The sequence below is a fragment of the Amphiura filiformis genome, chromosome 11 (assembly GCF_039555335.1).
Source record: "Amphiura filiformis chromosome 11, Afil_fr2py, whole genome shotgun sequence".
Lineage (NCBI taxonomy): Eukaryota > Metazoa > Echinodermata > Ophiuroidea > Amphilepidida > Amphiuridae > Amphiura > Amphiura filiformis.
Window position 1 is genome coordinate 29134467 of NC_092638.1, and position 17146 is coordinate 29151612.

A 17146-nucleotide genomic window follows, 5' to 3' on the forward strand; every position below is an offset into this window, starting at 1 on the left:
TGGTTTAATAGCTTTTAATGGGGTTAAGTCCTGCAAAGGTCGAGATGAATTCTACTGTAGACATGACTGCATCATGGTTCAAAGTGATAATATACTTAATCAAAATGAACAGTGCATCTCATCTGAACGAATCATGATGCATGCAGTCATGTCTACAGCACACCACCACATTGGGTTCGTTACTTTTAATGCACTCGGTGTTTCTACCGTCCCGACTCAAACGATTCTAGAAGTTGTTCTCACAAGCCCCGCCTACTTTCCCTGCCTTCTCGGCAACCCGGAAGTAACTTTTTCCATTGGTTTGTGTGGTGCAAAATGAGGAAAATACCAATATTTGGCAACGAATTACAGGAATTCCAGTCATAGATCTCGACTGAAAATGGATACATTAGGTAAGTAACACTTTCATTTATGTCATATCAAAAAATTGTTGGAGATCTATGACCAGTTTGGTAGATAATCGAGTTGAAATGTGGGCATGTTTTTGGCATGGTCTAGGTGGGAATAACAGGTTCGTACATGCAGAGAAGATGTAATAAAGAGGAGGTTGAACAAGCTATCCTCAAACAAAATATGTGTGAGACCGCTCATTCAAAGTAAATGATGAATCATCCTATTTAGCTGCTTTACAATAGAATACCACAATGGGGTTTGAACCCGGGATGGGTGTGATACACAAGTTGCAGCTAACTGCTTTTAGGGATAGGTCAGTGTGTGCTAGTCCGAATAATCAGACCCAGAACAAAATATTAATTTCTGACATGATCGTGTACTGGGTCTGAACTGTTTCCATATGAAATCTTGATGGCAAATTGGACAATAGAAGCACATGGTTCTACGTGACAGCTTTTTAATCCCTATTCAGGTTACGTGAATCACGCTATTGTGGACCATCCTTCTGATACTTGAGTGTTTGTACAAGCGGAACGGTTTTTGTCTACCTCTCTGTTTGTAAACAAACCAGGAGGTTGAAATCGTCCTCCTCGCCGAATACGAAAGTCAGCGTAATAGTACGGCACTAAGTGTGTGCATGTCATCATGCCATGCACACCATGCATGCAGACCCTGCCATCTTGTCAGATTTCGGATAAAATATGACTGAAGTTCCATGGCAAATTATAATTTTTGCTGCTTGTTGCCACTTTCAGCCTCTATTATTTATGATAAAGAACGTTTTCAATTATCAGAATATCTTTATTAGGTTTGCAGGAAATGACAGGAAAATACATAAAATAATAAAATAGAAATGATCAACAATCGTCACCTCTCTAAAAATCCTAAAAATTTCTTCTTTAGAAATGTATATATTTACAAAAAAAAGGGCGGATTTGGGGGGAAATTTTACAGCACTCGATTTCTTTCTTGTATTATCCACATGTGGTATTCCATCCAAGCAGCAGGTCCTTAACACACGCGTTTCATACTTTTCAACAAATTCTCTATAGAAACATTGGAAATATTTCCAATTCTGAAGTGAAAATCGGTCAACCATGGGCGGTCACACACATAACATCATAGGATATTTCAAGTGGATGTTTAACTACTTGAGAATAAAGGACTATGAATAGATGCGACAGGATTACCTACGGGATTATCTCAAGGATATAATTCTGTTGACCCTCCTCTTTATTACATCTTCTCTGGTACATGTAAACTCAATGGGAATCTCTTACGACTAGGCTAAAATACAACAATATTTTGTAAATTTTCCTCGTAAAGAAAAGATCGGTCAAGGAAACCTATATGAATATGTTGTCAATACTTCACTTGACCCAAATATATGATTTATTTTTGTAATGAGAGAATCGCACATGGAATTTTAGAGGATTTTGATAGCAGTTCCCGCACCGTAGAAAAGCTGCTCTGTCATGAGCCGGAAATTCCATCATGAGCCTAGATCCTGATTTGTTTTGCCAATTGAAGCTTCTAATGTTGGCTGAATGTTTTGATGATATCATGAAAGTCAATCTGTGACAAGATGTAATTTTGCTACGGAAAGTGCTATGACAAAACGATTTTCAGTTTTGGCTTTCTTTATAATCAAGGAGTTTAATTTGATATAAAATGATGCAGTGTTTGATGGCAAAATTTGACTGAATTCACCTTTCAGGGGATGTAATTTTCTTCGACAGGGGGTCATGAATATGTCGGTGACTGAAGTCAATTTTTTATGACCCCCCTCCATCGCGGATCGCGGGCTAAAATTTTTACGACCCCCCTATCGTAGATCAAAAAATTTTAGGACCCCCCCCCTTCTGTCAAAATTTTAGAGCGGAGTATTACCTAAGCGCGTTAAAATTTTTTGACCATAAGCGTAAAGAAGGCGCACGGAGTGCGCAAAAATCTTGCATTGTATAAAGATTGTGTGCACATTTTGTTCAAAAAAAAGTGTAAGAAAAGTTACACCAGTCGCCAGCCCTTAATAATTCTATAACCCCCCTATTTTGATTGCTACAAAAATTATAACCCCCTATTATTGGTCTTAAAATTCTATGACCCCCCCAGTATATTCATGACCCCCCTTCTGAAGAAAATGATAGCCCCTTATACCTATAAGGGGCTCAGCTGTGCAATAATTATGAGACCGGGAAGGAGGGTAAAAATGGGGGGGCAAGCAAGCGATCCAAGGGGGGGGGGGCAAGCAATTTTTGGCACACATTCATGGGGTGCCTTTTAAATAAAATGCTCTAAAAAGGCTTAGGAAAACAGTATGGAAACGCTGAAATATGCAAATTTTCATGCTCGCTGTGCTCACAACATATCTAGACCTTTTAAGGTTTGCAAATTGGGATCCCAAAAAATTTGGCATGTGTTGGGGGCAAAGAATTTTGGCAGGCCAAAAGAGGGAGGAAAGCGATTATTTTTGGTGGGTCGTTCGGACATTTTATTACCCCCGATAATTATTGCACAGCCCCTAATATGGCACATAAATGAACCCTGTGGTGTGCAACCGATGGTGGAGGGGGATTGGGGGCACCAGTGGCAAAACTACACTTTCATTGCAATCAAGGGAACAGCTAGCTGGGGGTAAATCTGCCACCACTGCCAAGGGGGGGGGCTGGGGAATACAGATGCATGTGCTCATTTGGGGGAAGTAGGTGGGCAAGGATTTCAAACCAAGCCGCTGTAACAGCCCCATGCGGGGGATTGTGCCACTGTCCCAGCTTTACCCTGACAAATTTTCTAAAATCCTCTTTTTCTTTTTCAGGCCTACTAAAAGGTCAGAGCTACACTGTACAAGTAACAACCAACTGCCAGACACCATTAACCAATGCCACTGTGAGCCATTTCATGTCACATTTTGCAGCGGAGGCAGATGGAAGTCATGGAACAAATGAAATATTAAAAGGACTGAAATAATGACCGGATTCAGAAACGCACTTCAATCTCACTAATTGAAGAACAATACTTGTGTTGAAAGTCGGGACTCATAAATTAGGTGTAACAGAATGTGTGAAAATTTATTAAGATCTATTAGAAATATTCAATCCAATAGATTAGAATTCAATCTAATTCAATTTTAATATATGGGATTAAATTGCTTAGATTGATTTTTAACCCCTTAGATTAAAATCAAATTAGATGTATTCAAATTAGATTTTTAAAATCCATCCAAATGTTTTTAGATTAAAAATCAAATAAGATTGAATTCTAGATTGAATATTTCTAATAGATTAGATCCAATTGTGGATTTGTCCCAGATCACAATCACTTAGAGGGAATATGCTGAATTGTATTATAAAATAAAGACTGCACAAAAAGTAACGCAGCTGTTATAAACATGCCTGTAGCGTTTGAACTAATAATTGTGTTCACAATATTTCAACATAGAAAGAAGGATGATTTATTTACGCGCATTTTGATACCCCATTAGTCCAATCTCGTTCAATAATAACAACACAGCAGTGTTTTTAAAGAAAAATACCGAATTGAAAGTTGCGGTTATTTGTATTGATATGAAGTCATTGATTGAAACCATTGATTGCTGTAAATGGCAACTTTTAAATTTGTGGTTTTTCTTTAAAAGCACTATGTACTGTGTTATCAGTATTGAACGACATTTCACAAATGGGGTATCAAAATGAGCGTAAATAAATCATCCTTCTTTCTATGTAGAAATATTGTGGAAACGATTACTAGTTCTGAACTTATAGGCATATTTCAGCTGTGTTACTTTTTGTGCAGACTTTTTATTGGATATCTTCCATCACACAATAGAGGATACATGTAGTAAAAAAAAATCCCCATCATTTATTATCTATTAAGTAGGTGTGTTCAACTGTTTTGGTTTGTTGGACTTCCTTCTTCATACTTTTTTAATGAAAAAATAGTGCTTTTATTTTTCACTTCCTTACAGATCTCAAAATAAATTAAAACAATGATCAAAGCTACATATTCACCATGCATTTTTGTTTATTTCATGAACTCTTGTCTTTCTAATAATTATGTACCAGAGAAATAGGTGTAAAAATACATTTAGTAATGAAGTATGAGATAATGAGTGCAAAAAGACCATTTATTTACAGTCTATTGGCAGCCACTAGTCTTTTGAGAAGGCTTTTGTTCAGACCTTCATTTGGGGGACCCTTTGTCAAGGCCATTTGGCACCACTTGTCAAGAGGAATGAAGAACACCTTGAAGTTAACAAAGATCAGGGCACAAAGGCCAAAACTGAAAAACTGCAGGCAATGGCCCTGACTGAAATTGAGTCCAGCTTGTGTGTTAATATGGTGCCTTCACAAAAGACTACATTGTAGCATTGACTGACATCGGCTAGTCTTTCCTGAAGGCTTTGGGTGTGAATGCATTGATGCACAGTCACAGCTTTCATGAAAGAAACAGTGTCTGCCAATAATAAACTATGAACACTTACACTCCTTTAAAAGCATTTATAAGTCAAGGGTTTACATGTAGGACCTTCTTTTATTTTAGTTTTATGTTAAGGGTTTACATGTAGGGTCTTCTTTTATTTATTTAATAAATAACAGACATTAACGAGGCCTTATCTGCAATAGCTGCCAAGTGTCATATTTTAGATAAATTATCAAAATGTCTATGGGGCAGCTATTGCAGTTGGGCCTTCTGGTCCTAAACCCTTGATTAGTGGACTGGATACTCATCATATTTACGGGATGAAGGTAAACCAGTAGCAGCTACTAAACAATTTGGTCTACAATTACTCTATCCTGCATCCGCTAATCCTAAGGTGCGCTAGTCATAAATGTCACTAGTCCAAGAAAAAAATGGTCGCTAGTCCTAATGGCTGCAGATTTTCCATTGCTAAGGTCTTGTAAACCTTATTTATTTTTGGACTTGTGAACCATTTCCTATTTTTTCGGACTAGCGATCCGTATTTTTGGACTAGGGAACCTTGGCTATACATTGGTTCCCCTCAAGTTCAGTAGTGACGTAGGTGCATATTTTAGTGGGCGCCGATTGAATCGCGTGCGATAGTTAATTGTGTAGCAAAAAGGGTGGTTCGTGTGGCGCAGCCATGAAAAGACATTGACGTCACTGCTGAATTTGAGGCAAACCAAAGAAAAGTGCCTAGAACATTTCCAATAATTCCATGCAACTTTTACAGCCTGTAAGGAACTATGCATTACGATTACATCACATGATGTCAGAGTCATTTGTTGAGGTCCTTATTATTTTAATAATTGAGCAAACATTTACTAGTTAATTTATGCACCACATAAATTACTATGCAAGTATTTAAGTTCTCATCAAATGTTCACCCTCCAGAAAAGATTTTCTTCAAAAAATTTAATTGTTGACATAATGTTGGGAAAGTTTTCAATGCATGCAGTGATAGCCCTACTACGGCCTTTTGACTGTGGTGGTCCAAAACCATGCTATATCGTAAAACCTGGCTATATCCAGAGAACTGCTAAACCCAGACTGCTAATTCCCCCTTTTGGGTGGAGCGGTTAGTGGGTTTTAGCAGTTCTCGGATATAGTGTGTTTAAAAAGCCCTATAGTACGGCTAGCGAGTGATGCGACAGATAACAGATGCCAGCTGTTGACTTCCAAACCATCATCCTCTTTGTCTTTCACTTAAACCAGTATCCTCAGTAGTACTGCTGCACCTGGAAATTGGAATAAAATAAAATAATAGCCAATGATTAATTATTACACATTATTATCAGGATTATGGTATCTAGGCTGTTTGTGTGTTTAAGGTACTACACCTGCCCAATTTTGTGCCTATTTGTGCATTTTTCTCAAAATTATAGGGCATTGGGGACAAGTAAGATATGTATATTATAGGGGCAAGGACTACAACTACTGCACTGGAAATTTTATATCAGCACAGACAACAGTTGTGGAGTTACAGTCAAAAATGAGGGAAAACCAATATTTGATCAAAAAATCAATAACTACTTGCTTTGAGTTGCTGAATTTTCAGTACAGTAGTTGGGAGTCCTTGCCCTATACATATCTTACTTGTCACCAATGTGCTATAATTTTTATGAAAAATGCAAAAAATAAGCACAAAATTGGCCAGGGTGTAGTACCTTAAAGCCTTAATGTACTATCTTTTTAAATTTTTAGATTTTCCTTCCAAAATGATAAATTATTGTAGCAGAGTCATGATATGCTATTTCAATAGGTGTGAGGTCAAAGGTCATAAAGTCAAAAGTAGTCACTTGCAATCATTTTGCAATTTTAATTTTTTTTATGAACTGTGAGAGCGGAGACAGATTTAAAGCACTAATCTGTAATTTACTAAGTCTACTAGTCGTGCATAGTTTCATGGGCATAGCCATCTTTTTTTTTTTTTTTAGTAAGGAGGGCAAAATAAAACTTAGGTGGTACACAAAAAACTCTGCATTGCAAAAAAAGTTGCATCATACAATTATACATAGAGAGGTTGTATGTCTTTGAGCTTCTAAAAAAGGCTTTATTGGGACGTAGCACGCAAAAATTTCGTCTTTTACACTATTTTCGGTCATGATCAGGTTAATTTCGGCAGAAAAGGGTTCCTTGTCCCTTTTCTTTTCTTTTGCCCTTCTGATTTTCTCTTTTATTTTTTGTCAGAGGGCACTTTCATTTCATATATACCTGTCGTGCCTGAGAATTAAATATAGGAACACATAGGAATAAGGTATTGGCATTTTGTGTGGTGTGCTGCACCCCTTGGCTACAACTTTGTAAATGAAATTACTTACATCCTCCTCAATAAGGAAAGCTGTGCTGTTAGGTTGCAGGTGCTTTGCTTCAGCGTGTGTTTATAGTTCAGATTTTTGGAAGATATGCCTTGCTGAATGGACCTTTCGTGTGCCAGTTTCTGGAAAGACAATACAGTATGACATTGTAATTAAAGCCATTGTAACATTTGCTAAGGGGTATGCCCTGAATATTTTTCAAAATTCTGTTTTTACACGATTGCTTTGTAAACATATAGTAGGCCTACATACTCTGCAAAAATCAAGACTTTATGTTTGCTCACTTGCTGTGGGTTGGGATTGAGACTGAAGATGAAGTCAAAATCATATTTTCCTATAGGGCCATGCGCACTGAACTCGCCGACTTTCCGTCACACCTCAAATTTTCTGTTACGATGCACCAAGTTAGGTATAATGGGTCATATCTGGAAATCTATACACCCTATGATAGTCAACGTATACATTTTTAGAAACCTATTGGCCCAAGGATTCTAAAAATGGAATCAGAACTAGTGTAGGGTGCATGTGGAAAGAAATAATGTAAAAAATGCAAGCCCTTTTTTCATTTTAGATGAACCCTCCCTGACGCACCGATTTTCATGTGTAACCCTTCATCAATTCTTAATGCAGTTTTGAAATGTTCAGACCATTAGCTTTCTAATGCTATAAAGCTTTATGGTAGTAAACCAATGTGTATTTCAGAAAATGGCGGTGGATTTTTATAGCATTTCATCCCATCAGTCTTGTACATTTTCTAAAATATTTCCTTCGGGTAACACCCTACACTGATATGAAGTGCATTTTTGGATTCCCTGAGCCAAGAGCTTTCAAAAAATGTATACTTTTGCTATCATAGGGTGTATACTTTTCAAAATACAGCGGTGGTAATCTCAAGTGGTATATTGCGCTTGAAAATTTGGGTTTAATGTGTAGAGAATAGGATCGAATTTGAATTGTCATGTGACTTACTTGTGACTACCAGTCATCTCATTTTAATTAGAGAAAGTTAAGCTATTTAAATGTGTACATGGACAACTAAGCTATCTTTTGACACCAAATTTATAGTAATTAGAACAAATTTGAAGTATATAATGTCCAATTTTACAATCGGGTGCACTTAAAATGCAAACTACCCATAGAGATTGTACATGACTGCACCGCTGCCACATGCACCGCTGCCACCACCACCCCTGACTTGGTCAATTGGATTGAGTGCCATTCTGCCGATATTCAAGATATCTGAATGAAACTCTCCATAATTATTAATTGATACCTTAGCTATCATTTGACACCAAATTTCCTGTCATATCTTGTTTTCTTCCAAAGATACACTTATGAAACCAAATGATCACAGTGAAAAGTGTGACGCCACCACCCTTTTTGGGTGTTGAGTTCAAAACGCATGGCCATAGACGAATCAAATTTCACGCATTCCTGCACCTTAATGGCGGCCATAGCCGCGACGGGGACCAAACTATCTCACCTAAAATGTGAAATGATGCGCCCTTGAAGGATATTTTAAACTGCATTCTACCACCCGTGTTACACGAGACAAAAGAATGATGACAGTTTACAACACAAAAGAATCTCACATCAAATTTTAAGCGGGTTTAATCCACCCAATTGGGCACTCACAACACCTGTTTGGTGCATGCAGGGACCCTAATAAGGCCAAATAAAAAATAAACATGTTTCAAGTCCTCTACCGCTTCCTTTTTTGAGGTTTCTTCAAATATATTTTTATTTTTTGAAATTCGGTTATAACTTTTCAAAATATATGTCTAGGAAGTTAGGATGCTTTCTATAGCCTTGTTAAGATACAAGAAACACGTTAGGAAGGTTTTGTGATCATTTGAGGGGTGTAACTCTCCTCCTTTTTCCAGGCATTATTGTATCACGCTAAAACACTGAGCTCTAAGTATGGCTATTTACACCAATTTTGTGATAAAAATAGAAAATAAAAAGACCCTCTTCCTCCTTTTTTTTTCGAAACCCGGACGTGAAACATGTTTTTTATTTTACTTGGCCTAATGGCCGACCAAATCCTGACCATGACTTGGCTCGTTGGATTCGTCTATACTATAGCGAATCCTCACTTGACACTGCCAGTTAAAATTAATGTTGTGTCGTTTAGTTTTACTTGTGCATTAAAAAAATTAATGAGTTATAAAAAGAAACTCACCTTGCAGAGTCGAGGTACAAACAACACACCCAACATACTCAGCCAGGAGAACGGTATACACATACACGACATACACTGTATTGCAATGATCATGAATGTACAGTCATGACAGTGCATGAACAACAGATCTGTGTGATGCAGTGGTGAATGGGACAAATCTCGTCATGTTTTCGTGTAGTCCGAGGTGCTTGACGATAACACTCCGATCGCCAGGCAATCTACGTGTAGTAGTAGGCCAGTGGGACAACGAAAACGCTACGTGAACGAGCTAGTTTTCGTGGTATATTCGATGTCCGTGGCCTTAAACTGTCCTTATCCATCATGTCATTTGCTTCTCTAAATATTCAGTGAATTGAATACTAATATTACTATTGCAAACTAGTCCAAGCACGTCGCTAAAATGAGGCAAATAATTCGATTTTCGCAACTGGATACTTTTGTCTGTCACAAGCGGCTAGGGGACGCAGGGGTAACCTTGTCAATCAATGGTTATTCTATTGTCCACCAAAGTTAAGCTTATGACATCACCAACAAGTTTATATCCATGATCAATCCAATCGATAGGCAATTATCCCCAGAGGACCACTGTGCGAAATTTACCAAGTTTAACGTGTGCGCATAAATCTGCATGGAATAAAAGTTAAATAAATATAAAATATTACAATTTGAAATGAAATAAAAATTTATAATAATAATGAAAAATCATCACAATGTTTATAAATAATGATAATAATAATAACTTTTACAAAACATGTATGTTAAATCATTGACCATTTATAATATAAAGCTACCAAGTAATCTACATTTTAATGTGAAGGTCTGAAATGCCATCCCGGCAAACACGAAACGTTTTTAAAATGTTTTTTTAACAGGTTAGGCCTATATTTTTGGGTTTTGGTTTTGGTAAAAACGTTTTAATAACATTAAATGTCGGGTTAAATAAAGGTCATGAAAACATTTTAAAACGTTTTGTATGGACACTACAAAAATATTTTTAAAATGTTTTCAAAATGTTATTGAAAAATATTTTCTGCAAACATTTTTTGCCAAATATTTTGTCACCACTATGAATAATGATATGTTTGAGAACCTTTTCTAACCTTTTGCGAATGATGTTGAAAACTCGAAAACATTTTGTTGAATTGAATTAACACAATATATAAATAATAACAAAAATAGTTGCAAAACTATAATACAATAAATACGTATTAGGCATGCTCAAAAGACGCATTCCTATTTGTATCAACAATAATTATGAGAATTATTAAAGTGCTTAGTTTTAACCAATTTAAAAATCACAAAGTGCATTTTAATATAACATTTTTCTGGTATAGGCCTAACGTTACGAATTCATATTTAGGCCTATGATAAAAAATGTTTAATCTCTGTAATAAAAGAAATCTAATAGGCCTATACCTTATATTCTTATAATATTATCATTATTTTGTTTATATTTTTATTGTTGTTGAATGCTGAATCCGCAGGTATCTGGCTGAATCACCTCGTAAAGTATTAAAGCGCGCCGCCATAGCTTAATTCCATGATCTTGATCCTATTTTTTATCGATATACATCGATCACTTATCGGATTAAGTATTAGCTAAGTATTGGACACAATAGATGAAGTAAGGTTACCCCTGCGTCCCCTAGCCGCTTGTCTTCTGTCAGTGTTATGACTGTCGCAAAAACAGCTGATCGAGGTCAGAGGTGAAATCTGTCAATCAAACTACTTTCGCGCATGCGCAAATGGCACACCTGAACTTAGGGAAATATTTTGCCGAAGGCATTGAGGTGGTGTGTGTCTACAGTAAAATTCACCACGACCTTTACAGGACTTAAACCACATTAAAAGCTATTAGGCCTAAACCAAGATAACACTCATTGAAAACAGCTCAACTGATTAAATCAGATCTTCTCTGGTTAAATCCACACTACACATGTTTCTGTTTTACCCGTGCAATGAGCAATGAGCTGGTATTATAGTTTCAGTTGGGTGAACGATTAGGCCTATGCCTATAAAGCGAACGCAAGGTAACAATAGGCCTACTGTGTGGGCTTTTGTTTGCTGCATTGTTAAACAGCATTCATGAAAATGAGAAGCATAATGGTTGCAGGCTTAACACGGTTTGAAAATAATTTCTTCATATTTTTGGTGTTAGGCCTATCTGTTGTTTACATATCCTTCCTAAAACACGAAAGTGCGAATATTTCCAAACACCTAAATTAGCTAAAAATTTAGGACATGTTACAAAACTATATTTTCTAAAATTTCAAAAAATACTTTAAATATTGGCCGGTTATTTTTAAAACAGTGACGTTACTAGGCAATATCCTATTACCTATATAATAACATACACTAAAACACCAAAGTGCGAATATTTCCAAACACCATATAGGCCCTATACAAAACTATATTTTCTAGAATTTCAGAGAATACTTTAAATATTGGCCGGTTATTTTTAGTGACGTTCTAGGCGATTGCCTATAGGCCTACTTCTAACATACACTATTTGTAGAGGTCACGCGTCAATGGTAAGAGCACTGTGTATTGTGTATAGGAAAACGGACAGTAACTGCAGTAGGCCTATGTAGAAAACGGTGTAAAATAGTTGAAGAATTAAAGATCAATGATAAACATGGTAAAACGAGTGTCAGTCTGACAACCCCTGATGACAATAAGTGGCGGCGCTGTGATAGTAAACAACAAACATGGCGCTGCCCATGTGTGGTAGTAGGTTGCTGTTCCTAAGTTGCAGAAAAATTCATAGATTAAGTCCGATTAACAGGACGATTTGTTCACAAGGTGAGGAAGCATCTTCTTCTGTAATGAATAGAATGTTTAATTCTTTAAACAATAACATGAAACATGGAATATCAGCTTAGATAGCTGAGGCTTTTAAATTACGTGTTCACGTTATTCGTTAAGCTTAAAAGTTAAGGGACCGTTCACAAACACTTGTTAGGTGGGGCTGATGCAAAAAAATTTCATCGCGAAAGTTTTTCGGGTCCCCCTTTGAGATCTCAAAAATTTCAGGGCCCCCTTTTTGACATGAAAATTATGGGTCAACCCCATAGTAAGCATAATAAACTCAATTTTTCCAGGAAAATTTGTGGTCATTTTTTTCAGGGTTATATTAGGGACAGGCATAAAAATGTCAAATTAATTCTATTAACATGAATTGTTCTTTATTGGAAGAGGGAACTTCTCAGAAACAATTTGACACCAACACCAATCTTCTACTGTATTGCTAAGTGAAGTTATGTTGAAATTAGTGTCGGAACATTAGGCCATATTCTCTGATAAGGCCCATGAAAGTCAATTCCGAGTTTATCGTCCCTTTTTTTTCCCAGGTTGGTGACGTGACTTTTTCATTTTTCATTATTTCATCAGATCTCATTATTGACCTAAAATGCGTGTTGATTTAAAGCCACGAAAGGTAGGGACTCATTAGAAAAGTTAAAGAGCCTGGTTTTGCTTTCAAGTTATGAATTTATGTTTTACAAACAAAAATATATGTTACCAATCGGTGTCCGATTTACAAATTTTTTCCTACCTGCACTGGTGCATGTAGCCCAAAATTTCTACATGCACAGCAAAAAGTGTGCATGCACCAAAATTAAAGCAAACATAAAATCACATTGAATCACAATCATTGTCAGTTAAGCTTGTAATAATATTCCCGGCTCCACTGTCAGTGTCATTTTTATGCCGATCACTCGCCGATTTCATGTATTTCTTAGCCAAAACACTGGATGCTGTGGCTTCATCTGTTCTAGAACTAGTCGCCGACGAGGTGCACAATTTCCAGAATGATGCAAGTGTTTTTTGAGCTATTTCCTTTTTTGCTGGACATTATTATGATTATTTTCCGTACGTAAACAAATATTTCCCACGGTTTAAATTCCGGTTCTTTTTTTTTCAATTAAATGAAAATGACAGCTTCGACATGTGCGAGGGTATCGGGAATTGGTGGATGACGTCACATTACGCTAGCCCCTGTAAGGGAAGTCATAGTCTTGGACCAGACTGTATGTGGCTATCGCGAATGTTTGTTAGGATCAACGAGTATCAGACTGACGCAAACTGGCTGTGTAGAAGACTAGGGAAGTCAATGAAAAAAAGTGACAGTACTCACGTGATAGGGGTATCGGGAATTGTCAATTGCGTCAGCCCTGAAGTCAGGATGTTGCGCTAAAAATAGATTGGGTTTTTCCAAATCGGACTGACTGCTTGTTTACTTTTGTATATTGGCCTTGTCATATCGCTAGTGCTATAAAATCGTACATGCAGCGTGCAGGCAGGTAGTGAAAAGCTGCATGCACAAAGGGAATGTTACATGCACTGGTGCAGGTATGCAGGCGGTAAATCGAACACTGTTTCCAATTGCTAAAACTGGTGAAAACACTGATATTTTGAAAATAATGAATTATTTTGGCATTTTTGAAAATTTGACGCGGGTATTTTTGGTTTTCAAAAAGTGATGCAGGCGGGGGACGATAAACTCGGAATCAACTTTCATGTGCCTAAGACTTACATGTACCATAGGAGTGCATGGGGGGACTTGACATAACTTGCGCAGTTGAAGAAAGGAGACTAAGCGTTCCACTCTCTCTCCTGTACAAAGCACAACATCAGCTTGTCTCCATCAACATCAATAAATTCACCACTGGCACCAGACCAAGATAATGTACTAGACAGACCTCATTCATTTCTTTTGTTAGACTACAACCAATTAAAGACTGTTACAAGAATACATTTATACCCTTTGGAATAGGCCTACTTTACCTGATATCAGAGACTTACCAACCTTTCAAGACTTCAAAATCAACAACAACAACAACAACCTACTGGGCGAGAGACAAGATTAAATCAAGTCAACCAGATAAACGTACCTTGGAGCAACCAACGTTGCGGCCAGAAGCACTGACCTTCAGCTGGGTTGTGATGTTAAACACCTTGACTCCCGATGACGTCACTTTAAGACATTATTATTATTATTATTATTATTATTATAAAACATTTATATGGCGCTCCACAAAGCACAGAGCGCCTTACAAGACATCATTCATTTGGCGAGGTAGAGTTCTGATGGTTCTGTCCCAGGCGTGTGAGAGATTGTTTCTGAGGTGGTGGTGGACTCAGAAACAATCTCTCACACACCTGGGAAAGAACCATCAGAACTCTACCTCGTCATATGACGTCACAAGGTGTTTAACATCACAACCCAGCTGAAGGTCAGTGGTTCTGGCCGCAACGTTGGTTGCTCCAAGGTACGTTTACCTGGTTGACTTGATTTAATCTTGTCTCGTTTACCATATCAAAACGTTAGGGTACCCTAAGCATCATTACTCATTTTCTTATTTCATTCCATTAACATCCGCGCCTACCGTCCACTAAAATAAAAAAAAATCAAACATTTTCTCAAAACATTTGTATTACTAAAATCACAACTTTGAAATTATTAGTCATATATCACAGTCGATATACCAAAACAAACATGAGAATGTCCTGCATTTTATTATTGCATCGAAAATAATGTAGATGATATTGTTTACTCGCAAATAATTTTTATTTACCTCCACCTTTGTATTAAAAATGTTTTGTTTTCTGCCTGAAATCCACGTTTTTCAACTTTTCTATGATTTTCTACGTATTTTGACCATTGATCTCAAAGCGTTATAATGACATGGAACCATTGTATACCTGGTCGAGGTATCCAATTGAAGCTTGGGATGTTTCCAAGCTTATCATCTAAGAAAGAATCTGATTTGTCAAGTATCTCACTCGCCGGATCGCGTACAGCGACAAATCTGAAAAAAAATTGGTACGAGCAAAAACCCCAAATCACCTCTGCTTGAACTAGGTATATTGGTCTTTGCCGCATTCTGTACACAGTCCGTGCAGTGAGCCGGTTCGTATGTTGAGGTTTCACAAAGTTTAAAGATGGTAATCTGAGACTGCATTGAACTACACACAGAGATTGCGTTTGACCTTGTGATCCCTATAAGCAGTGTTGGAAAGAAGTTATAAGTCGCAGTTTGTAATGGGTCTCTCACAGCTAAAACGTTTTGATATGGATTTCCAGATGATTGAGAGTATTCACAACAACCTACTGGGTATCACAAAGGGACCCTCTTTTAGCTGCTTTGCAGTGCGTCTACGCTCTGTTCGAGATACCCTGTCATAAGCAGTTTGCACAGTTTACTACAGATGCAGAGGCGGAAGCCATTTCCAGTCCTTCATACATGGTCCCTGAATCAATGAAAACTTTATACTCAATTTGGCAACATTGTACAGAATGCTGTGTTGCTCCACTGAAAATGTACATGTACACATGAAATTTTTATGATTTTATTATTTTTTCTTTTCTTTTTTTACACAGGTTCTTCTGACAAGTATGATTATGATTTACTTGTCATTGGAGGAGGGTCAGGTGGACTGGCGTGTGCTAAAGAAGGTAAAAAAACACCCATATTATGGGACGAAAAAACAACATGTCTTACGGGTGGATGGACTTTCCAAGTGGGGTCGGTCAGTTGGGATATTTTTCTGGAAGAGGATAAATAACCCTAAACAATTACATAAAGCTTAAAATATCTGAAATCAAATCTGTAAATTTTTCATAAACATATTTTGAAACTTATTTGAATTTTAAAATATTTTGAATATTTTTCAAGAAAATTCAGTCCAAATCAATCACTTCAGCCTTTTTGGCCTGCTGTCGAAAAATCTGCTGCCCGAGTCCTAAAAATTAAAAAATATATCAAACATAAAATCTGGGTTGGTTGAACCTGTAGAATGGGTTTTGTTTTTCTTGTTGCCTCACCATAGAAATTGCAGTAAAAGCCATAATTAATAATTCAAAAATTTTGACTTGTTAATTGTTAAAATGTGGCCATAAGGTGGCACTACACCCCTTGATAAATTTGTGACTATTTTTGCATTAATAATAACGCACTGGTAACAAAAGTTATAGGGGCAAGGAATCCAGTTACTACACTGAAATTTTAGTTACTCAAGACAAGGGGCACGTTCTTTATAATAAGAAAAAAGGTACCACTAGAATGTACCTCATTTCTTAACAACATTATAGTAAACCACTTGTCTTGGGAATCACTGAAATTTCAGTGAAGTAATTGGATTCCTTGCCCCTATAATATACAGTTTGTTACCAGTGTGTAGTTATTTTTTGAGAAAAATGCAAAATTAGTCACAAAATTTATCAGGGGGTGTAGCACTACCTTAAATGAGTTGAAAATTCAGTAGAATTTGCTATTGCTTGTTTTGCTGATTTTTTAAAAAATTTTTATAGAAGAAGAGGTGAGAGTTAAGAGTGAATGTAAATAAATGGTTTGAAATTTTAGTTGACATTTTTACTCATAACATAAGTTACATACTGTGGTAAGATATATAGTTGCAGTTGACTTCAACATATTTTCTTTTCAGCTGCCCAATATGACAAGAAAGTGATGGTTTTGGATTATGTGGACCCTACACCTAAAGGTAAAGAATAACTCTGTAAAATTATAAGAACCCTCTAGATACTGTCATAGTATTATTATTATTATTATTTATTTGAACTTTCTTTACCCAGGGTAGCTCCTTCAATGTCAAACACTGATTTCCAAGGAGGCCCTGTATAGTGGGAAATTTTTGAGTTGGTTTAAATTTAACACTGTTCGTGGTCGAACAGACAACCGCAAATTTTAAATCCCATGAAAATATTTATTACATAGTACTTCATGTGAATATATTTGGTAAAGCAAAGTAAACACCTAATTATATATAAACTTCC

At 36.7% G+C, this 17146-nt stretch overlaps 1 protein-coding gene and 1 long non-coding RNA gene across 2 annotated transcripts in view; one reads left to right on the forward strand and one right to left on the reverse strand.

The window, feature by feature from the left end:
* Positions 1-6063: 6063 nt before the first annotated feature.
* Positions 6064-9792, reverse strand: LOC140164686 (uncharacterized). The gene is made up of 3 exons (XR_011860560.1): positions 9352-9792; positions 7173-7291; positions 6064-6089 (listed from the first exon to the last, which is right to left on the reverse strand). It is a non-coding gene; the product is annotated as an uncharacterized lncRNA (long non-coding RNA).
* A 2261-nt stretch (positions 9793-12053) lies between these two features.
* LOC140164687 (thioredoxin reductase 2, mitochondrial-like) overlaps positions 12054-17146 on the forward strand; it is a 65271-nt gene continuing 60178 nt past the window's right edge. The window contains exons 1-3 of the mRNA XM_072188036.1: positions 12054-12153; positions 15734-15808; positions 16798-16854. Of these exons, the coding sequence (XP_072044137.1) occupies positions 12060-12153; positions 15734-15808; positions 16798-16854 (226 nt within the window). The 5' untranslated portion in view covers positions 12054-12059. The remainder of the gene's footprint in view (positions 12154-15733; positions 15809-16797; positions 16855-17146) is intronic.